Genomic DNA, 24966 nt, shown 5'->3' with positions numbered 1-24966 from the left:
CAATTATCGCTTGTGCTTTGACTGCGATATGATCTGAGTGAATTCTGTTTCTTAATCAACAATTGCTGACATTCTGAATTGAACCATTCCGTTTTCAACACATTTTTTGGTTTAAAATTACGAACAAATTTTCTTTCGATAGGAGCATGTTGCTGAAGAGCACTAGAAGTTAAATAAATTATTGTCGAGAACATGTTTTTTGCGTCTGTACATTGAATAAGGGATACCAAGGAAGAGCGGAGAGTGTATTGCAAAATTCATTTTTCTGATAATTTTTCTTATTGAAAGTCGAAATTATCCTCGGTAAACTTTTGCCGCATTTTATATCCGTCAAAATAAATGAAGCAAAATGGTCGGTTTTATAAGGTGTATCAAAACAAAATTCAATGCCGTTTGTTTCATAGTCACTGATAATATAGTCATTAAGAGTTTTAGTTGAGGAACTAATTCTGGTCTCATCGTTCGGACAAAAAACCTTTAATCCATATGGAATATTTATAGAATCTAATTTTTCTTTTTCTTTGCTATCCAGATATTTTATGTTATAATCACCCAGAAGCGTAATTTTATTAGAAACTGAAATTGTATTATATATTTTAAGCGTTAATTGTTCCAAAAAATCAATAAAGTTTGATCTGCTTGGATTATAACACAAATTAACTAACATTTTTTCTTTACTGGAAATGTTCAATGTAGATTTGCACTCAACCCACACTGACTCATATTTTTCTTTATCAAATAATTTAAAATCAGGCCTCAATTTCGGAGCCAATTTGACTGGTATATATAACAAAACGCCACCGCCTTTCTTTTTTACCGCTGATTGCCTATCATATCTGAACATCGCATGCGTTCTAGGGTGGAGATTCCATAAATTGTCACTATCTGCTTTTTTAAGCCACGTTTCGGAAATTCCTATAATTGTATTTTCGCCGATATCAACAAGAAATTTTTTCAATTGCATCCGTTTTCTAATAATACTTTGAAAATTCATATGAACAAATTTAAGATTTGCACAATTTTTTGAGCAGATGCCGTAGACTGTTTCAATGGTTTCAATAGAACCAGGGTTTTTTTCAACATCCCCACTTTGGGTCAGTGACAACGCAAAAAGGAAAAGATGAGTTGATGTGGTAGCTCTCCGCTCATTTATCCCACATTTCGATGATAATATCTTTTGATGGCAGCTTAGATAGCCCCAGTAAACAATGGTTTTTTCTATATTTTCCATCTGAGCCTTGGAAATTAGAAAAATTGTACAAAAACAACCAGAATTTAATATTGAGCATAATAAATTAAATAAATTAAATAATCGCCAAAGTTTGCACCAAGAAAAAATGCGAAACTAGTATTTCCTAAAGAATTTTGCACCGTTTTGGAAAAATTGTATCATTTCTGCCGTTTTTGGATCTAAATTTGATGATTGTTGGGTTTGCTTCATACTGGGGCGGGTTGTAATCTCACATGTGTTTGCATTAAAATCAGAACCTCTGAAAGAATCTCTAAAACTTTGCACCAAAATTTCAACACCACATCAGAAGGATGCAAACCATCCGAGCTAAGCGCATCGGTATTTTGACTAAAATTTCTGTTTATGTCTAAAATATCCAATTTTACTTCGCCCAAGTCCTTTACATTCCGTACTAAATTAAGAATTTGCTTGTTTAGCTTCTGTACATTTGGATTAAAATCTTTTCTAAAAGCACCTAAAGGAGTTACAGTACATAGTGAAATTGTTTCTGGGGAGAATTTATGATTCACGAGATAAATTAGTTTTTCTAAGCTACTCACGGCTTCCTTCCTGTCGAAATCATTTGAGAGGCAGTCATTTATTCCAATTAGCGTAGTTACATAATTAAAATGTCGCGATTTACTGTTTCTCACGCGTTCCAGCAATGCAGAAATTTTGTGCCCACCAAATCCTCTCGCCAACACATTTTCCGATATTTGTTCCCCATTGATTCTGTTAATACTTGAGTCTCCCAGTAATAGGCCAGAATATTCTCCTTCTCGTCGTAAAAATAAATGTTTTCGTTGTTGGTCGAATTTTTCTTCTTGAACATTGATTGCTTGTATTTTGATTACTTGTTTATTCTTGCTTTCTTGGTTATTTTTGCTTCGTTTGTTCTGATTTCTGCTCCGAGTTTCAATCTTGCTCCATTCATTTTCAAATTTGTTTTCTGCATTTTCGAATTGCCCGTGTTTTTAAAATTTTCTAGATCAATAAATTTGTTTCCTTTTTCTTCATCTTTCGTTGATTCAGTTAAGTTTTCGATAATTCGTTTAAAATAAGTACCATTTTCGATCAAGTCTTTATAACGCTCGTATTTCAATTCGTCGTTCAAATTTCGGAAAGTATCGAGGTCAAACATGTTGGCGATTAAAAGCGAAATTAAAAATAAGACATTAAAATGAACCGACTGATCGCTAGAAATTTAAATATCTTTAAATTTCTAGCGTATGAGTAGTAGAAAAAGTTTCAGAGCAATGGATCTGGGGAGTTTCGCCCCTTTTATATTTCAGGCTTTATCGCAGTTTGTTATATATATTGCAGTTTCCGCATGCTCATTATACATCGTTATACATGTATAATTTACATGTTATACATTTACTTGAAGTATTTCTGATATATGTTGGTCAGAGTTGCTTTGTTTGGTCTAAGATTGAACGTTGGGCAGGCGCAAATGAGACCGTTTTAGAGATGTTTCTATTGTCTGAAAAAGTTGTCGTGTTCTTTGCAATCGACTGAAATTCTCCTTTAGATAATTTTCGGATAATTTTGCAGTCCTCAGGCGACTTTTGATCCCTCTTTACATTGTATTGATTTTTGAGCAGGGCTAGGATTATTAAAAATCTCTTATAGAATAACGAGCATTTCAATATAAAGGTCCAGAGGGTAGGATTCAGCTTACGCAGTCTTAACTACAAAATTTTTTTTTATTTTTTTAATTTTTATTTTCTGTTTTTAACTTTTTTGCGGTAATCAGAAGGTCAAAAGTATCATAGTGACCGAGGTTACAGTCAGGAGTCCATTCATTACGTATTCCAGTCAAAATCCTTGGAATTTTCTAGATATGGAAGTGATAATGATAAAAGAAGATGACAAGTGTTTAAGTCCTTTTCAATTAAAATCGATACGGGTTACGCTTCTTCAATAAGAAAACGCAACTCGACACGAGAAAATATAATTTACAAGTGTTACAAATAAAAAATTTTGTCGAAAGTCATTTTGTCATTTATTGTTCCGAGTACGCAAGCGGCGTTCGCAATCTGTATTGCCAGATAGATTCTCTGTTTTAAAAAGCTGCCTGCTCTGGGTTCCTCAGTGCATATGCTTAGGTACTTACAAAGCTTGCTCAAAAAAAATTCTGTGCTGGGGCCAGCCGCGCCCTGAATTTCAAAAGCTAGCGGTTGAAAAAGATATCCATCATTTACAAGATCTTTATACTTGTCGATTTTTCGCTCGTCCGCATCAGCGGCAGCCGTACCATGGTTACAAATAGACCCAGCATTAATCCTACAAAGAGCTAAGGAGTCTACTACCGTTACATCCCACCAGAGCTGCTTACCAACAGCCCATGGAACGAGCGTCAAACCATCTGGTCGCTTCTGATTGGTCCTGTAGAGGTGTCGTGGTTCTAAAACAGACGGAATGTGAGTAGAAGATAAACTCTGCTTTATAAGGGCATTCAGGTTTGAATGCCTAGAGAATCTCCCTGCACTTTTGAAGCAAGAAAGACCATGCCAACCATCCTGGGTAACGTCTTTTCCGCACACGCATTTATGCCTTTTGCATATTTTTGAGCCCAATCGAAGTCCTATCGCAATTCTGAGTTGTTGGTTCGACAGTTTTAATCTTAAATTTTTGCACGGGATGACGTTCAACCATTGGGAGCCAAATCTATCTTGGAACGCGTTAAATCTTTTTACGTCCGTTGGTTCGAGACGTAAAATCAAGTCTGGAGTTTCGCTGTCAAAAATTGGCTACGTCCAATTTTTTTGGATTGTATTTTCCGGAGCCATTTTAATTTTTCCAGGTTCAAACCACCGTTTAAGCGCGTCATGATAGGTTCAATTCCACATGCTCCAAACCAAAGATTTTGCTCAAGGCATCTTTTGCTCTTACTGCTGAGGCTAAGAAAGCGGGTAAAGCGAGTAGACGAGCGGAAGAAACGCCCAAGCCACCTTTGGCTGCCGGGAGAACTGCTTGTAAAAGCTGGTTATCATCCATTTTCACGTTTGTGACCTTGCAAAATGAATTTCTTAGTAATTTGTCGTAGCATTCCAAAAAATCATTTTGCAAAAAACAAGGGCTCGTACGCAAAAAATATAGGAGTTTTGGCATGCTATCGCAATTTTTCAGGAGGTAAAAACCATAATGGGCGTCTAGTTTGTCAATGACATTCCGAGATTTTTTCAAGCTCCTTAATTTTTTCGTCGAGCAATTCTTTTCGGCAAAGTTCGCCGAATGGAGATCCTAAAATGAGGAGTTCTTCTTTTTTTTTTAATTTTATTTTGGGGCATATTTTTCGAAATTGTGTTAGCCATTTTGTAACATCTCTTACATTGTAGACGATGTCATTTATTCTGTCCGACAGACTTTCCGCCAAGGGAACACGAGAGTCTTTTGGTACTCTCTTGAGTACTCGGACATTTGAGATGGCTGTATTAACATAATTGTCTAGCACTAAATCATTACCTATTGTTGCTTTACTAACAGAATTTACATCAACACATAAAGGACACTGAAACCATTGGGTTTTCATAGAGTCGCTAAGAGAAATATTTACACAACTGATATGATACCAACTAGAACAACAATCACATCTAATCCAATTTATCAGTCCTGAAAGTTTCAAGCATTCTTTGCTTGTACACTCTTTGTTGTTTTTCCCCATCTTGACGCAGTATAACAGTAAAAAAAAAGAATTTTGACTCGATTTTCGGGGACTGAACTAACCCATGATAAACGGTTAGTGGGAACTTTATAAATCAGCAGATAATAAAAAAAGACAATTAAATTAATTTAAATTTTAAAATCGAGTTATAAAAATGAAAAACAAGGAACAATCTCAGCCGAGCTCAGTAGGTCCAGCGGTGCACCACCAGACTCTTCAAGCCAGTTCCAGTTTCCCACCTCCTCACAGAAAGCCACTTGACAGACCTGTCTCTAAAATCCCTCAGAGGGCGCTCCACAAATTTACTATAAAAAGTAAATTTCAAACAAACTTCATTCAAACGTTTTCAAACGTTTTCAAATTTCAAACGTTTTTAAATGTTTTCAAATTTCAAACGTTTTCGCAACTATGTGCATCGTCAAGGTTTTAACAATATGCTTATGACGATAAAACATCAATTTATAAACGTTATTTACAATAATTCACGTACATTTTGGTTCTAAACCATCAAGTTAAAAAAGAAGCCAATAACAAATAACTTCTAAAATTACTATTCAAATTCGAATATTTTTAACCTCTAAAACTAATTAAACAATTTTAAATTAAATTGTCTTGAAGTTTCTGAGTCATGATTTCGATTTAGACATGAACGTTTTAAATGAAAAACCAAACTTTTGGGACTAAATTGTCAGTATTAACTCGGATGAAGAGAATAGGCCAGGCAATTCAATTCCTTGATTTTTTCGGAATTGGGATTAATAATTTTCAATAGGAATTGGAATTGGAATTGCTTTAATTCCAAATACAGGAATTGGAATTGACTACAAATTTTGATCACCTCGGATCTGAAATATAATTTATTGGTCTCTTTGACTGGGACGGTCCTGAAATAAAATTTGTTGGTATATCCGACTGAGGTGGTGCTGAAATAAAAACGAAGACAGGAAAGAGTATACTCATCAGAAAGAAATCTATATCACTCATCAATTCAATTACTTATCAATGTTGTAGACCATCAGGTAAACAAAAATAAATTTTTTTAAAATACATTTTTGGAAAGATTTTCGCTGGATATTCGACTCTGTAGAAAAATGTTTGAGATTCTTCCCAGCGGAATTTTTGCAAGCGTTTTGTTAAGATTACCCTCATCAGTGGCTGCCGCTTTTTTCAAAACTGAGAGATTGCAACAATGATTCCAGCTTTGATTCAAACGTTTGTTTCCTCATTATGTAAAAAGCAACCCCATTATCAAAAAGCTCAGCCAACAACCCATTGTTGTAGAGATAACTCCTCGTTTTTTCATTGGCTTCGTCTCTTGAGGTTTGTCCTTTTATGCATATACCTTTGTTGCAGCTTGTGTTTCAAATAGTGTTTCATCAGATGTTGTATGGTTTTTCAATTGTGAAAGGACATGTCGATAACAGCCAAAATGTGCGTTTCGTTAAAATGGGATGCTTCGGTGCAATGGTCAGCACCTCATGTATCCGTCCACGCGGTTGAATGTTATCAAGCACGTTAGATGATCACTCATTTGTCACCGCGAGAGGTTTATCTTGTATCTCAGAAAATTTTTCTAACCTCTTTCTATGATTTTCTGGTGTTGTCTTTAAGTTTGTCTCAACTTGAAACCTCACCAAGCGGAAAAGGTTTGCCCACCAATGTTCGTCGATTTCTTTTTGCACCGGCGATCGGGCTTTCACTAGCATCTCCTTATATCTTTTCCTGTCCTCATTTGCACTAGAAGTATCAGTACTTAGTAGTTTTAGTTGAAAATTATGCACATCTTGGTCCAAAAAACCGCTTCTCGGGGAACCTGAACTTCAAAAAATCCGGTATAAGATCGTTTTTCAGACATTTTCTCAGAAACTACAGTCTGTGTACAGATTGATGAAATTTTTTGAAAAATTTTGAATAGTCTAACACAAGTTTCCAAGTTAGTTTCATTTTTCAAATTTGTCTGAGCCAAACAGCATTCAAAATTACTGTGGTCCTCGTTTTGCAGACCACGAGTAAAAAAAACTCAAAAGGCACAAAGCAAAACAAATCAAATTCTCCTCACCCCTGTCTTTGAAGCGCAAACACTTCCTCTGCCTTCAGGTTCTGGTCACTTCTTCCTTTCGCCTTCCTCCTTGTCTGCGATGTTTTCTGTTGTTTGCCACTGATATCGTCAATTAGTTCTGACAGTCTTTCTTTGGGTGCCACTACCAATCGCAGAGATTTCAGTTCCAATAGGGTGACATTTACTTGACCCAACAATCCATTTCGTCACTAGTTTCTGAACTCTTTCGAGTTGTTTCATATTCGATCAGCTATGGGTCCATGGCTAAGATGAGTAGGTTACCACGAGTACTAAGTATACAGTGTATGCGTTTAGTTTGACGGCAACAGTGTAATTGTTTGATTGCCAGTCGGTCACATGAAAGAAGTTTGGTTTCTTTTCGTTTCGAATTGAAGTTTGCAAAAATTCGAATTGACCCAGTCTTGCACCAAATCCAAATACCAGATTTAAGAATGAGAGCAGCCGATCTAACAGTTGTGAGAAAATCGTTAGAAAATTAGACGAGATTCAAAATCATGTTCGCAAGTTGTCTGTGATTATTACACTTGATTAGAGTTGTTTTGTTCCTGACAGAGAGCACAGAGAGTGGAAACGAGAATGCAAATTGTAGAGAAAGAGACCGTTTGATTGGGAAGGTCGCCCATTGAATTGATCCAATGATCCAAAAGTTAGTTGAACAATGTTGCTATGAAAACAAGTTGAATTTCATTTAATCAAATTTTCAGAATTGTACATATTTTACTCAATCGTGTCTGGGATTAGTTCCAGATTTGTTGTCTAGAGATGAGTACCTGAAATCATTTATTTGATTGTATTTTATGTAGTTATCTTGAAGTGAGGCACTGTTAAAAATAAACTAATGGTGACTACTTGAGGTTCCAGCCCTGTTTTTAATGGCATTCGCAAGTTTCAGGTATTTAGAGACTTTGCCATTGGGCATATCTATTTCTATCTAGAGTGGGGTATTTTATTTGTGGCTTTTGAGCGGTAACGATCCTAAAGTTCCATGTCAGAAGCGACCGTGAATTTGCTCCGAGCGATTGACTTACAAAAGCAAAGAGTTAGTCTCTCTGATCCTTGAGTCAGCAGTTATGGAACCTATTTGCTTAACCTCATATGTGACTTGAGTGAACGACTGTCAAAAAGTGTTTTCATGACGCTCATGGGTATGTTTAAGACCTCATGACTACTGGATTGAACCCACTTTTCCACCCACTATGCCCAATCTAGAGTACTGGTGGTGTGGTTCAATTTGAACTTTTTCACCTTTTGGTCGTTCCGTGATAGCTTTTCAAGAAATTTTGAGAGAATTTTTCTAGCGTGTTTTTGGATACGAGGCTAAGCTAACCGAATTAAGAGAGCCACCAGAGATACAAACAGAAGAGATAAAGACCGGAAAACAAAACAAACATTAGAAAAGGCAATTGACTCAACAAAAAACTCCAAAAAAAAACGAACAGTGTCATTGGATACGGGATCTGTTGGATCCGACCTTCGTATTTTGAATTGAGATAAATCTGTACAAGTTTCATACGAAGACTGATCGTTTCGATCATAGTAACTGAACTAGTCACGTGCCCAGTTTGAGGGGCGACGCAAGAGTTTTCAGATAGACTTGAAACTGCGATTAATAACTAGGAAGCTTCACTGAGGAGGGAGGTTGCCGTCTGCGCACTGCCAGGAGTTCATTCGAGCTGGACTAATTAACACTAAAAATCGGAAGAGAAATTTGTATAGTGTGTCGCGAGAGTCAAAGCGGATATTGCTAACAAAAAACCTTCTTGCTTGATGTACTTTGATTGGCTGCTACAAGGGACTTTGTATCACTCGGGTACTCGAAGCTTTCTTCCAGCAGGTACACTGTTGTGGGGTGCGATGATGAGGGTGGTGTCAAGGTTGTCAAGTCCACAACGTCAACATGATGGCTCTCCATTTCGACCGAGGTTGCTTCTATCGTTGGGTAGGCTGGGGGAGTATAAACAGGCCTAGATATTGGCTCGTCAAAGTTTTCGTCAGTTAGGTCTACTACGTTGGTAAACACTCTTTCACCCAGCATCTTTGGGGGCTGTCTGGATCGCATAGGTCTAGTATTCTGTCGGGTAAAAATCTCAGGTAGTTTCTTCGAGGGCGGTGATTTCACCGGAGATGACGCTTTCCTCTTAGCTGTACCGGACAGTTTCGGTTTTTTGTTGATAGGGACAGGGTCTATTTGCTGATTCTCCGCCTCTGACATAACGACATCGGTTCCCCTCTAGGATTTTCCGGAGGAATCGGCGCTTCTTGATTAGCTTTCTTCGCCTCATCATAGCTATCCAAGAGAACCAGATGCGGGGTCACCTGTGGGTCCACACAATTGTCGCCTGAACCCAGATCGATAAGCGGAATCTTGGTCATCTCTGCTTTCTGTTCGGTCTGATCCGTGAATTCAGCCTTAAGATCTGTTCGGTTTAATGTTAAATGCTCTTTTGGTTTTACAGGGTCATCTGAGGTTTTGTTCATTAGTTCTTGTAATGGAATTAGGTCGCTAGCATTGTCGTCTGATAAGTCTTCATTTGGGTGATTCGTCGTTCTAGTTTCGTTTTCAGAAACTTTACGATGGTCGAGTTTGCCCGACGGGCTTGTCTCATGGTCGCTCTCAAGGCCTATTGGAAATCTTAGTCTTTTCTTCCTCCTCTCTAAATAGAGTCTCTCTGGAGCTATTCATGGCCGCGTTCCGCCTCGCTATATCGAGCTCTTCGAATTTCGACTGAAGATTCTTTTTCTTTTGAGTCGCTCTTGAACTTTTAAAGCCGACATTTCTTTGCGGTTTCGCAGTCTTCCTCAGTCCCTTTGTTGCGTAGAATTTTACAAGTTGGTCTCTTTTTCTCGGGCTGGGTTTCTTCATAGTGGGTTGTCTTTCGATAGCTAAATCAGATTTACGTATTACTTTTCCGTTTTTCAAGGTAATTGTGTGGTCTGACTCCCTTGCAATTTCATCCTTGAGTTCTCTATAGAATGGTTCACTCTCCGATCTTTCTTGAACTTTTCTATAAATAGTGGTCTTACCCGGCGAGTTGTTCAGCACTGAATCCTTTATGCCCAAGGCATCTCGTTTTTCTGCCCGTGAAAGTACTTTTACTGGGGAGCCAGCACTGGTTGGAACATATCTCACTGCGAGGATGATGAGTTTTCGTCTAGGTCTCCGTCTTCTACATCGTCAGGGGCGTCCCAGTCATGTCTTCGTTCTCGACTCATAAGTTTTCGGCCCTTATCTATGCATAACAAGGTTTTGTTCCAATCAAGGTTATTTGAGGAGGGTGACTTGATCAAGTTATGCCAGATGGTGTTTGGGGATCTACCAAAGTGTGCTTCAAAGGGAGAACAGTTTAGCGACTGTTGGGTTACCGTTCTTAGGCATTTTATTATCTTCAACAGTGCAGATTCTAACGATGGTTTTGGGCGTTCTTGTGCCATAACCAAGAGCCTTTTCTTAATGGTTCTGATTAAAAGCTCAACTAATCCGGTGGCTCTATGGTCACCCACTGGGCTAAATATAACTTTTATGTTATGTTCATAGCAAGATGTTCTGGATTTTTTTAGAGATAAAACCAGATTCCTGGTCTGTTTTGATAGTTCTAGGTATCCCATGAAGAGCTATGTATTTACTAAGGAAGTTTATGATGGATTTTGCCAATGTGCTGGATGTTATTTGAGCAGATGGGAATTTTGAAAATCTATCCACGCATACCAATATGTATTTTTCCCCATACTAGTGGTAACGGACCGGCGAAATCTAACTCCATTTCTTGGTTTGGTTCTTCGACCATTGGGAGTTTTCCTAAGGTGTTATGATTTGAAAGAGGTTTCAAGTTTTTACCTGTTTTAACGCACTCGATACAATTTTCACCGTGGACTTGGATTTCACGAAAGATTTTTCTGCCACCAGATGTATTGAGTTGCCAGACTCTTCATTGCAAACTGGCCTGGGTGAGCCTCGTGTAATTGGTGGAGCCTTGTCGATCTTAAGCAAGCTGGAATAACTAGTCGATTGTCAAGATAAAGACAACCTCCGCTAACGTGTAGGTTATTTAAGTACGATTTATAGTAATTTCCCAATTGTAAAATGTCTTGTTTGCGGTCTTCCTCAATTGCTTTGATTATCTTTTTCAGTACAAGATCTTGTTTTGATGATAATGACATAAATTTTGAATCAAATTTTTCTGGCCAAGAGAAAGGGAATATTTTAACTGTTTTCTTCCTAATAGGTGATCTTTTTACGGGATTCTCCGACGGGTTACTGGTACTTGGTGTTAAAGTATCCATATTTTCATTTGTAGAATAGTCTTGTTGTTCAGTAGGTTGTAATTGTTCAGCCATATCTTTCATTATTTTAAAATTTGTCGAAAAGTTGTTGATTTTGCAAGCTGAGTCACAATCTTCTGTACGCGAGTGAGAATTTTGGCACACTGAAATGTTAGAATAGTTAGCTATAGCTTGGAAAATTTCAGCGGTGTTAGCTATTCGTTTCTCACGTTCTATTTCTTGGCTGGTCATATGATCTGTCGACTGGCCAATCGTATTGCAGTAAGTGACGTCATGCGCTAGGAAATGTTGGGAGAACTTATTTCTTTTTGTGACCACGAATTTCTCGGCATCAAATGATCGAAACCTAGGAGTGTACTTATAAGATTTACCGATGCAATAACGAATTTTTCGTCGTCAAGAGAAACTAGTACGGGTTCACCCGATGGGTGTCGAGATAGATAATCAACAAATCCCATATCTTTACCCGGTAAATGTTCGACAGTAAAGTCGAATGGCAGTAATTTTTCCGCCCAACGGGTGAGACGTGATTGAGCCGTTTTAGTATATTTGTCATCTCTCAGTGCTCCTATTAAGGCTTTGTGGTCTGTTAAAATTGAGAATTATTTGCCCAATGGATAGTTTTTAAAATCGTCTAACGCCCACACTAGCCCTAGCAATTCAAGTTCGTTGGTACTGTATTTTAACTCGGCTATGTTCAAAAATCTGCTTGCGAACGCTACCGTCTTCCAATTCCCCCGATGGTCTTGTTCGATGGACGCGCCTAATCCTTATTGTGAGGCATCACATTTCACTCGGGTGTTCAGTTTTATATCGAAATGATGGTTCGTTACTGTGTTGCAAATTTCTTTCTTAATTTTTTCAAACGCTTCAGCGTGCACCGTGGACCATTTAAATGGTTTATTTTTCTGCATCAGTTCTCTAAACGGTGCTGATAAGGACGCTAAGTTTGGTATAAACTTGTTGAACTGATTAATCGATTCCATTAGTGATCTTATCTCTTTTATACACTTTGGTTCTTTCAGGTTTCTGATTGCGTCCGATTTGTGTATTAATGGTGTCGTCCCTTTTTCATCGATTTTAAATCCCAACCATTCTATGTTGTGAGTCAAGAATATGCATTTTTCCCATTTTATGGCTAATCCCTCGTCGTCTAACGTTTTTAAAACGTTAATAACTAGCTTTTTGTGTTCATCCTCGCTACCCACGGTGGCGATTAAGATGTCGTCGAGGTAACAATGGGTATTTGGTAATTTTTCCGTCAGACGGTCCATTATACGTTGACATTCATTAGGCATATCGCCTAGCCCATAAAATCCGGTTTGAAAACGGTAGGAGCCCGTTACTTCTCCCCCCACGATTTTAAAATTACATTGGTTACTTGCCTTTTTTGAGAGCGGTATTTGGCGATTTACGTATTTTAGATCAATCGATGAGAACCAAATATTTCTTTCGTCGTGACCGCTAATCGTTACTGCTACGTTATCAATTAGTTCAAATAGGTTCGGCATTTGATATCTATTACGGAATATCTGTTTGTTCAATAGTTTCGAGTTTAGTGCTAATTTAATTGATCCGTCCCTTTTAGCTGTAAATACGATAGGGGAGATGAAACAATCTTCAGAGCATCTAGACAATTTTTCAATGTGCCCGTCTCTTAGGAGTTGGTCGATACATGATTTGACTTTAGGGAGAAGGTGGATCGGAATGCGTTTTCCCTTTACCTGTATCGGCTTTAATGGTTCCTTAAAATAAGTTTTAACTATAAAATTCTTTGATCTACCGGTTCTTTTTATGAGGCCTGAAAATTGTCTTGATACGTATGTTTTAAACTCACTTTGTGAAGGTGTCTCTTGGTTTTGGTCTTGTATTCTATCCGATGCAAACCTTATTTGATTAACGTCTATCCCGATGGGTGATCCTTTCTGAATTTTCCGAAACTCTGACCCGTTGGGTGGAGGTTGTTTCTGGCGTACTACTATTCCCAGATTCGGTAATATATCGTTTCCGAGGAAATTTCTTTCTGCTCCTTCGGTGATGAAAAGTTTCTCATCGCTAGCATCCCAGCCCTTCGATCGAATTCTCACTCGAACTCTTCCAATAATGTTGATTGTGCTGCGGAAGCCTTGATACGCCTTCTTTGTTGTTTCATCCACAGGTTCTAACTTTAAAAATCTATCTCGTATCTTCAGTTCATGTAGTAGGTCTTTTTTCTTGAATGCAACTGGGCTTGCTGAGTCAATCTGGATTTCAGTACAGTAAGGGTTAAAATTTACCAAAGATACCTTCAACGTCTTCTTTAATTCTAGTCCTTCGTGGTGTAAATACAGTTCTAACTCCACGTTCTATCTTGTCTTCTACTGCCTTTATTTGGCTGTCCGTGTCTACCGCTAGAACTAGAAAGTCGTCCATGTTGACTTCAAATCCGGGATTTTCCTGCGTGTTAGCGCGGGTATTTTCGTTTTCCTGGGGTACTTGATTTTGTTCAACAATGTTTGTTTGTGTCCTTGCTGAACTCCTGCAATGTTTAGCAAAGTGACCTTTACGTCCGCACGTATTGCAATTTCTGTCTCTGGCCGGGCATGTAGTTAAGTGTACTTTTTTGAACTGCTGGCCACAGTTGCGGCACTTATTGGTTTCCACAATGTTTAGGGTTGGTTCATTCTTTACGTATTGAGGTCTCTGTACCGCATTATAGGTTGGGAATTTTAGGTACTGTTGATGGATTTTAGTGCCTTTCTCGTGAACTAATACATAACTAGTACATTTTCTGGGGTCAAGTATTCTATACATAGTTTCTTTTGAATCTCGACGTTTCGCATATTTGTGATGAAAATGTCTCTGACTAATTCTGACTCGAGTTCCCCCAGTTTGCAGTTTTTTGCCAATTTGGAAAGTGTTTCGTGGAATTTCTCTAAAGACTCATGTTCTTTCTGTCTTCGGCTAAAAAATTTAAATCTTTCGTATGTTAGATTTGTAGTGACCGTAAAGGTAGTTTTGAGTAATTCCCAGAATTCGGCAAAACTAATGTCCAAAATTCTTTTACCAGGATTTTTATGTGAAAAGCATTTCTGTCCTTCTTTTCCGAGTGCTAGGTATAAAGGTGATTTTAATTTCTTGTCAATATCTCCGATTTGAAGTCCGTTGAATTTTGTGTTGTCTTCTGCCCTTCTCCTTCTCAATTCTTCGGTGTAGTTTTGTATAGCTATTCGGTGGTGTTCTTCTTTTTCGGCCCGACGGGCTTGATCATCGGACGGGTCCGGTGGTTCTGCCATGGGGTAAACTAGTTCAGTTCTCACCGGTGGGTTGATTACATCTTCGATGTCTACGGAATCCTTTGCGATAATTGTTTGTTGAAACTTTTTTGACCACCTTTCCCAATCGTGTTGGTTTTCATTCGATGAGTTGTTCCAAAAAAACTCTAGTCCTCGTAGGTTCGACTCGTTTGACTGCGCCATGTTAAAAAATTTGGATAAAAAGTTGGGTTGAATCAGACTGTATAACTTAAACTAAGACTAGTTTAAGACGAGGTTGTTTAAGATTCCTAGTCCCTTTGTTGCGGTTCATTCATTAGGTAAAAAGTTTAAGAGTGATTGGTATCGGCTCCAACCACATTTTTTTGACTTGAGCAAACGTTTTTTAGCAGAGCTGGAAAACGAGTTTTACGGGAATTCTCTTGAGTGGTTTTGCACAGATCGAGTTCCTTCTTAAACGAGGGGATGGTAAGACTAAGGAGAAAGGTTATACTAAAGGTGGTGGTTAGACTAAAGCGGGTGGTTAGGCTGAAGGGTTTCGTTGGAAACTGTAAAATTGGTGTTTTTGCTAAAAATTATTGATCAACATCGCCGAATTAGATATTTCTTATAATCTGGTATCAACGTCGGAAAAGGGATAGGTTGAACGACGGAGGGAGTAGTTTGCCGGATAAGATTAGGAAGCAAAAAATTTTTTCTATATGTCTTGAAGATATCCATTTCCTATCACCTTTTAAAAAAGTCTGTTTGAATAAGGCACTAGACAAGTTTCTCGGATATGACAACTGAAATTTAGGCATAGAGTGATTTTAAGAAAAGTTGACATTACACCTGGTCGGTTCTCAGACTAGCAAAGATCCTTAGAATAGGGAGGGTGCTCAGAAAAAAGCCGTAGGGTATTTTAATTCAGTACTGGGAATTTTGATGCACTGTTCTACGTTAGTCTTGGGAAGTTCAAACAACTGCCCGAAAAGCTTTGGATTCCAAACTTGGGAAAATCAAACAACCTCCCGTTAATTTTGGTCTTGAGAATTTAAAACAACTGCTCAACACTTCGGTATTGAGAAGTTCAAACAACTGCCAAAAACGTCCGCTTTTGGGAAGCTCAATCAACAGCCAGAACTATGGTCGTGGGAAGTTCAAACAACTTATGCGTATTTTGAGCTGTTAACAAAAACTTATTTATGCTTAGTTTTGGTTTTACGCAAAAGACTTAGTTTTGAAGCTTTTCAAAGCCAGTTCGAAATAATTTGCTTTACGTTTTCAAGATCATGGCTAAAGTCTTCGAAAAGCGCATCAAAAAGTCCAGAGCATAGCTGAATTGGCAATTTTCAAACTCCCAAATTTTTGCAAAAAATGTGATTGGAGGTAAAAAGTCGATATCTTCAGGGGAGCTTAAATTTTTTTGTTATGAACTATTATTTCGATCTGTCTCTGTTATGTGTTTCAGGCGGATGCTAGAAGATTTCATGCCAGGAGATTTCCAAATGTTACTAGACGCTATGTCATCGGTATATTCAGAATAAAATACATCAAACCAACTCAATTAATAGAGGCTCATCTCATGCGTAGACAGGGTCATGTTAACTGTAACAACCCTAAAGGGAAGCAGTAAAACTTTTATCAAAGTTTCAAAGCAACTTAAAATTATTCCGAATCAAAAAATAAAACAAACGCAAAACAATCCATTTCGCAAATTAATTGCCGATTTTCAAAAGTCTCCCAAGTTATAGGTAATCCTCAGCGCACAAACAGGCTCCATGATAGCGTGGGCTTTTACCTACAAGATGTTACATAATGCTCTGTTTTCGCTCAATGGATTCGTGCCTTTTCTGTTGATAAAAAAAGGATATGAAAACGGTTGTTTTTTAAATTTAAACAATGCGTTTGATCCATTTATCAAAAAACTTTATTGTAATTTTGCATTGCTACAGATTTATAGGAGAAATCAACTGAATTCTTAAAAAATTTGTTACTAAGTGGTCAAACCAAATGTTAAGTTAGGAATGGCAACATTATGTTCCGCAAGGCTCCAGATTGAGTCAGTTGCTTTTTTGATATATTGAAACCTTCTAATACACTGCATTGTATGAACAGATGCGGGTTTAGGAAGGAAACCGCCGCTTCTTTTCTTCCAATCAGAGATTCGACTCTTCATCCACCTGCTAAAGAGTTGTCCCGTTGGTATTGCTTAATGAGATCAAGTTTTGGTCAATCAAACCTATTACTTTGAGGGGGTACGTCGCCAAAAAGAACCTTTTTTTTTGGTCAAAACATTCCAAAAATCGTCCAAAAAATTCGGCTGGGGCGCAGAATTTTTGGGAGAATTTGTTCTCTATAGAGTTCTGTGAGACTTGGTACACCTACAAAAAAAAGTTGAAAAAAACTTGGAAAGTTTTTAGAAAACACTTTTTCCTGTAATGGCTAAATTTTGAGCAAAAATCAATTTGCCAACTAATTGAATATCTTCGCTCGTCTCTTTTTGTCTTCACCACACTAAAAAATTAATTTTAGTATTCAATGGACAGTTTGGCAATGCTATGCAAAAAACCATTTGGAATATTTTGAATATTTTCTCAAGCAGGAATTAGTTTCCATTAATAATAAATTAAAAATAACTTCGAAAATAGAATTGAACATAGGTGCATCATATATTGTATGGGTTAATTATTAGCTAACTTTTAATCTAAAGGGTTGATTGATTTATTAGCTCTTTTTCATCCCCTCCCCCACAATTCTCATCTTGCAAGCACAATTATTGTTCTCATTGGTGTGATCCGACTGGTGCGAAAATTGGCATGACAGACTTATTTGGACTTTTACTTAGTCTCGTAAACCTACTCGTTATCCCAGAATAGTGATTCTCATGGGAGGTGTGGGGAGTGAAGAGCTGATTTATCATTTAATTTGAAAATCATTATTTTTAGGAAGAGCTTGCATCATCTTACTTCTAACCGTTTCAATAGAATCAAAATATGTATTTTTTTTCTAGAAACTGACTAATAAAACAAGCACGGTTCTGAGAGTTTTCGTAGTAAATCTTTTTTTGTGTGATGAACATCATTGATAGACAGAAGTTCGCATTGTTCGCATCTGAAGTTTCACGTCTCCCGAAACTCTGTTTATTTCATCCACGTAGTGATCCGTGCTTCCATTTTGCATCTCCAGTTTTTTGTTCCTGAAAACCTTCTCCAACTCCATCAGACAATTTCCGACCCCGTTCCAAAACCCAGGGTAGAAAGCAAGATAAATAACTGGATTCAGAACTCCAAACACATCCTCGAAAGTTTCGTGAAGTTCTGTATTGTGCCAGATATAGAAAAGCTTCGACCGGTTTGGGTACGGCGGATCCAGAAAATTAACATCGCTGAATTGGTACCAAAACTTGGGCGCACAGAAAATGAACCATGCAAGACAACTTATAAACAGAGGTTTAACAACGGGCGAAACTGTTTGTAAGAGCTGATAAATTGTAGTATAAAATATGATTGATAAGATTCCAGGGATGAGGTAAAAAATTGCGAGGTTCAACCAAACCTGCGTTTTTGCGTTTTCAAAGAATGACCGGAAACAATCAGCTCCTTGATTGACGCCGGCGTAAATTGACCCCGCGATGAAGAGAAGAAAAATACAAGACGTCAGAGCAAAATATCCCAACAAATGAATTTGTATTGCAGCACTTTTGTTGATTTTGAATGGGTTAAACGCTGTTGCAAACCTTTCAAAAGCCAATGCAAAAACGCAAAAAGCGAAACCATAAATGCTAATCAATTTGTCGAAAATGTGAGCGCTGCAAAACACGCCATTGTAATTTTTTATGACGCTCCCACGCATCGACTCAGCTAGGTTTTGGTTGAAATAGTATTCGGTTTCATGAACGGTTTCGTTGCCGTTATTTGATTTCAGGAAAATCATTTGAAGTGTAGTCATGTAGATGTTTCCGATTCCAGTGTCGATGATGATCATGGCCGATTGCAAGCCAAGAGGAAAGAGTTTCAGCTTACCAACACTTCGGGAGCACGACAGCATTGCGAGAATGTATAGATTGAGAGCAAGAGCCAGAACTCCAAGAATCACCTAAAACATATTTGGAAGTAAGAAATAAAATAAAACACAATCCGATCCGTATATTACATCAATATCAGATATATTCAGTTTCTTGGCATGATAAAGGGGGGTGTTTATCAAACTCTAAATCTGCGAGGTGGAATAAGGTGTGTCATGCCATCCTCACAAGTGGTATGCACGGAACTTTTGAATAAAAAGTCTGTGCTTTTTTGTTGAGCGTTTCCCCTCAATATCAATGTATGTGGAGCCGGACGCGCTTTTAGAAAACATTAAGAATCATTTGGTCAAAATGAGGATTTATTAAGATAGCTCCAAAAAGTATCAAACATCTGATAGTAGTTACATAGTTTCTGAAATAGGTAGCGAGCGATTGTTCTCCTTGCTTCCGCGGTCGAGGTTTGCGATTTATGTTTCGACCGAGGCCGGTCAAACATTTGTCAGAGCTCGAACGAAAATCCACAGTCGCGGCGGCCAGAAATATACACTGAAGCTACTCTTGTAATTCAGGACCTTTATTGCGTATATTTGTGTATATGCTAGAGTTGAAAAGTTCGAAAACACCCCATTTGGTTTTCTATCTTATTTTTTTGTTATATGACGACATCTAGCTGATAATATCAATCGATGTTTCGCAGCTTGGCCTTACCATTATGCTAAGTGCCGGGAATTTTATAGAAAACTAAAAACTTTGGTAGAAAATCAAAAAAAACTTGAATGTATAAAAATACCGAATTTTTAGTTTCTTAATTCCCCAACTTCTTGAAAAAAAATGGGAGGTAGCGTTTTCAATGGCGGAAATGATGTGGGGAAATAGAGGTGAGAATCAGTCTTACTTACCCGCAGAGAATAGTTGGTAAGCAGTATTGACTCCCTCCTTTTTAGGTACCACAAATAATTTTCCCCCATATCCACTGAATCTACACCATCTTCAGGAAACACTGTCGTAATATTAGTCACCACAGAGTCGTTGTCCAATGAGGAGTTGTCCAAAAGCGTCTGAAGCTGCGAAAGTTCCACAACTTCGGCAATATCCGAGTGATAATTCTGACTGGAACTCATTTTTCAATTTCAGTTTTAGTAGCTAACTTTTTACAGCTAAAGCTAATATAGCAACCAATTTTTTTCAGCAAGTCAAAGAAAAACAAAATAAATGAAATAGTAAGTAAAAAGTATAACCACGGAAACTGTAGTTGGGTTTTTTTAGTTTCCGTTTTTAATTGGATTGAGTTCTGTTACCAAGCAAAAGGAAAGTTATTCACAATTCCCTTCCTTAATTGATTATTTTTATTTTTAATACAGAAAAAAAACTTTGCTTTTGATAATAACACGGATGCATTGTATTACCAATTGTGTAGTAACAAATTTTTACTTGGTTAAATTTTTCACGATTTTTTTGCTTAGCATCCAATTTGGTTGTATATTCAAAATGATTAGAAACGCAGTCAAATAATTCCTATCCAAACTGCAAAAAAGACATGTATTATCAAAGCAGGAAATAAAGCTATCTGTTTCTATGGTAACAAACATGAAAGCTATTATGGCAGTGGCGTCTGAAGACGATGAATACTTTGAAGCCCCGAAGCTTTTGCGTTGAAACGAAAAAAAATCTCATTAGTTTTAATGAAACCTGAAATATCCTCATAGCATTTGCATAAAAAAGAGTCCTGAAAGCAATTAAGATGAAGAATTAAATCAGAGGACGATTTTAAAACGGTAGTAGGGCCTGGAAAAAAATAGAAAAAAGAAATAAACAAAAAAAATTTCAAATAACAACTGGTGCCGTAGCTGCATGCCTACAGTAAGGTTTGGTAGAATTTTAAAGGAAAATATAATTGTAACCAACCATTTAACTTTTGAAATATTGTTAAAAGTATTGATGAACTTTTGATTCATTTAGGTCTTAGAGGCCATAGAGTATCAGGCCCAACGCTAAAACTTTTTTTAATATACGAATTCCCTGAAAAGTATTATAAAAGCGGTTTAATCAGTTTTTAATGGAGATGGGTTCCTATGAAGTGTGCTAAGCCCCGGAAAAATATTATCCTAAAACAAAAAAACCTTGATCGAGATCCCAAATTTAAGAAAAAACTTTGTAAGTCGCGCTTAAATTCCTAATTTTCTAATTGCCTTAATTTCTAGATGCCTAAATTGTTTGGACTGATTTTTGTTGTCGCGCTGCGGGTTGAATTCGTGCATATAGTTTTTGATATTCGTGGTCGCGCCGCCAGTTTTTTTTTCAGTCGTGCGGCCAGTCTTTTCCTATGTCGTGCCGCCAGTATTTTCATAAGACTTGCCTCTAGTTAAGTTTTAAGTCGTACCGCTTGTCTTTTCTTAAGTCATCCCTACTGAGTTAAGGTCCGGGGTACTTTTCTCGTAGAGTAAATTCGGATAGGGTATACCGTCTGTTCGTCACGTTATCTAATTTTCGGCCGGATAGGTTCGTGCAACTTTTTACTCTTATATCGATCCTAATCTTACTCTTAAATTTCCTAGTCTCAATAGATCTAGTTTATACTGGTGTTCTTGCGATGTCAGAGGAGACAAAGAGCAACTGCTTTCTAGGTTGAATTATTTCTTCTCTGGCTGATACTATAAATAAGCCATAAGTTTTATTAATGAGCCATGATTGATTATTTCTAAGAATTTTACAGTGATTATAATTAAAGACTACAGTTGGATAAGAAACACTTATTTAAACTGATTCCACCCATCCAGGGTTTAGAAAATTTTTCAAATGAAAATTTTTCTTGTGAGTGATATATGGAGTCTATTCTAAAATATTTGTGAAGAAGAGTCGTAGTTGCTCTTTGAGAAGAGTACCAGTTGCTCGTGTCATTGAGATATTTGTTGTTGAAAGAGAGATAGAGATTGAAAAGAGTTGAAGAGAGTCGTCAAAGATCGTAATGAGGTTACTGAATCTTGTTAATGATAAGTCGATTTCACTCGGTAGAGCAAAACTACGTGTATTATTGGTTATTGGTCATATTGATCAAGTAGCGAGATAGCGTTTGACTTCTTTGAGTGAAGCACTAAGTGACTAGGATCCTTATTTTGAGTTCAATATCGAGTTGGCCATTTCTTTTGTTTAACGGATACGTTTGCTGCGATATTGGCTCCATATTTTATATCCTAGGATGGTTAGGACTGCGGCAAGCAAAACCAACAGGTTTGCCATTCTAGACATAAATATTTGCACCTCTTGGTAATTTCAGTTTTAGTTATGACCTTTACTAGCTATTTTCGCAAAAGCCTTTGAATTAGTTCGGTTTTTAAAAGAGTTGCTAACCTTAGAGCTACTCCTAAGAAAAACGGTGGGTCGGGATTTTAGGCAGACAGTGAGCACATGCGCTTCGAACGACGCCTGGTGGGGTAGGCCTGTGGTGTAAGCTTTTGAGTTTCTCTTTGGTTAGAGTCTTTTTTTGTGCGTAACTTTTTCTTTCTTTATATCAGGTGTTTTTCTGTTCTTTCGGTTAGTGTCTTTATCTCAAAAACCATTCTTCTTTAGTTTGTAGAAATTGTGGGTTTATTACGGTATCAAATGTCCATAATAAAACTGGAGTTGATCTTCAAAAAATAATTTATCCAGTTTAATCTGGTTTTAATCTGATTTGAATATTGTGGGATTTTCCTGAACATGTTATTAGTGCGATGGTATTAGTAAGCAGTGTTGGTTATTCAAATTCAAATTTTATCCCTTCTTCCAATCGGATTTCGGGAAAGTTTGAAACGTGGAAATCTGATTCGTGTACTGTGGGACTTTCCTGAACATGATATTAGTGGTTTGGTATTAGTAAGCTGCGTTGGTTTTTTAAGTTAAAATTTAATTCCCCTTTCCAACCGGATTTAAGGAAAGTTTGAAGAGTGTAAAATCAGGTAATATTGTTATCAGTTAGTTTGCCAAACTAGAATTTCAATTACTCGCAGAAACTGTAGTGGAGAGTTATGCGAGATTGTGGAAAGGAGTGCATGAAAAAGGGACGAGTCAAACTGCAAATTGGGAAGTTTACAAAAAAGCACACATAAAGATGTTAATTTTTGTCTCAATTCCTACTTGTTTTTTTTTCATTATTTTGTATTGGAATCCTACTGCATAGAATTATTCAATTAGTGCTTCGCTTAAATGTTCATTCATTTCGAGAATTTACAGCAAATAGTTAGCATTATTTGTTTGAAAGTCTTACAAAAGTTTCAATTCTTGTTTTTTGTTGTTTTGATATAACTGGTAAAAGGAAATTTGTGAAAGAAATATGTAAAAATTGGTGAATGAAATATTAATTAGAAAAACAAATTCAAACTTGCCGGTGTCGGGGACGGAAAAAGTCCATAGTAGAAGATAGTTTTAATCGTGGGTGATGGCATAGGAAGTTTTGCAAGGATGCTAATGACGTTTTTAGTTTGTAAAAGTGGTAGTAAGTTTGTGGATCACCTTAGTTTCCTCGGAAATGACGTTCAATTTGAGGTGAGTGTTTTGAATGAGCTTTATGAGGTTAATATTTTGAATGTTTTCTAAAAGGGCTACTTCGACAAGTTGAATATACTTATGTAGGACGATATTGTTGCAGGAGTCCTCAATGGGGTAATGGCTGATGTGTGGCCAAATTTTATACTTTTGATGGACTGGATCGTAATTACGTAGGCATTCCGTAAGGGGAATTTATGTAAGAAGTGTCTCTGAATGAAGCGGTAAAAAGTGTTTAGTATGAGTTGGTTTTGTTTTCCAGCTCAACTTCATGCGAGTATTTTTTGAGTACGAGGGATTTGAAGGTGATTTAAACATTAGCAAATTGAGTGAAAAAGAACTCTTATGCCTTAGTAATCTGAAGTGTGTGTTCGGTCAAAAACGTGGTCAAAAGTGCTCTCTAAGACAAATACATAATCGGCTTTGGTTAAAAATTCGTGTCGTCAGGTGAGTCTTCCCTCTAGCATAAGACTGCGTGATCGTATTGTGTGTTTGGGAATTGGTTAGATTTTTGTGCGATAAAACGGTTAATCACAAGTCAGAGTCCAATACTATTGAAGTTTTTAAGCTATAGTGCAAGGTTCAGTTGATGTAGTATAGTTATTTAAAGCTCATCTTCTTCGGCTTTGCGATTAGGTATAGGTATTTTTAAAGGCTTATGGAAATTGTAAAATGATAACCAGGAGAAGGTAGGGAGGAGGGTTTTTTCATCAACATAGGAGTCGCGTTGGCTTTGGGGTTCAGTAAGACTATAAAAATAATGGGGGAAGTTGGGAGGTTTTCAAGCTAAATTCATAAGTGTTAGTTTTACTACGGCGATGACTACGGAAGAGTCACGACGATGAGGGTCAAACTTCTTAGATTTCAGGGCGAATTAGTACGGTGTTTTTGTTTCATGAGGATGCGTTGAGCAAGGTTGGGAGCCTTACGGATGGATGATGTTGATGTTTGTGATGGTGAGGCTGAGTGTGCTAGTTGATTAATTGCAAATTGGCGGTCACTATTACGAGTTTGTTGCTGGTATTGTATAAAATCGTCGAGGTCGTGTTCTAGCTGGTCGTCTGTCATAGGACTTGGGGTATCAGAGAGTGTAGTAGAGGGAAGGGAAAGTTTTGGAGTTGCGTTTGTATAGGATGAACTGGCAATTTTTTACAGGGACTGAGGGAAATTTTGTAAGAAAAGGTGGTTGTGAGTAGTGTGTAGTTGGAATCTGTTCTGAGTCGAAAATTTTGTCTTGGGTGTCAATGATAGGGTTAATTAAAGAAATATTTGTGTCAAACACTGTTTAAATAGAATTGTCAGAGTGCACGTGAGATGAGTTGGCTGAGAAATTTGAAATGTTGGGACTAAAAACTGGCTAGGGAGAAGAAGTGAATTCAGAGATGGAAACGACAGAGTGTTGTCGTTAGAGATGGGAAGGATAAAGGAAGGAGCAATAGAGAATTTAGGGTTCGCGGCTCATCATGTTTAAAAGCATTTTTGTTTTGAGAACGAAAATTAAACGTGTGAGTTTGTTCTGTTATTTGTTCGTATGTTTAATCAACGTTTGTAGCTGATATGCAATATGTGAGATGGGACTGTGTTGCAGCTAGTTATTTTGATGAAGTCGTAATGATAAGGAAAATGTAGTTCTAGAATTTATTTGTGGAACCATTTTTAAATGACTAAGGCTGAAAGATTATAAATGAATATGACTGTGTAAATGTGGTGGTGCAGTTGGTGCAGTATGTGTGTTGTTTTGTGAGTAACGTATTTTTTGGCTACACTGGCTTTTCTGTTAACTCGGTTGTCTATTGCCCTGTTTTGTATGTGTCTTTGAGAAGTGAAATTAAAAATCCAAAGAAGTTAAACATTGCGTGTATTATATTAAATTTTTTTTAAATGTAATAGAGCCATCTTAAAATGCTAGTATTTCTCCATTGCGAT

The 24966-nt window shown here is 37.3% G+C and overlaps 2 protein-coding genes across 2 annotated transcripts in view; both read right to left on the bottom strand.

The window, feature by feature from the left end:
• The window catches only part of LOC134845710 (superkiller complex protein 8-like), a 201083-nt gene that overhangs the window by 15211 nt on the left and 160906 nt on the right, over window positions 1-24966 (bottom strand). The gene's annotated exons all lie outside the window — the stretch shown is intronic.
• On the bottom strand, window positions 17105-19982 carry LOC134846391 (uncharacterized). The gene is made up of 2 exons (XM_063863727.1): window positions 19419-19982; window positions 17105-18590 (listed from the first exon to the last, which is right to left on the bottom strand). Exons 1-2 carry the CDS (start codon window positions 19638-19640, stop codon window positions 17574-17576), a joined length of 1239 nt encoding a protein of 412 aa, XP_063719797.1. The 5' UTR covers window positions 19641-19982; the 3' UTR covers window positions 17105-17573.

The sequence above is a fragment of the Symsagittifera roscoffensis genome, chromosome 5 (assembly GCF_963678635.1).
Source record: "Symsagittifera roscoffensis chromosome 5, txSymRosc1.1, whole genome shotgun sequence".
Taxonomy (NCBI): Eukaryota; Metazoa; Xenacoelomorpha; order Acoela; family Convolutidae; genus Symsagittifera; species Symsagittifera roscoffensis.
The sequence above is the reverse complement of the archived record's forward strand: the minus strand, read 5'-3'. Positions and strand labels throughout refer to the sequence as shown.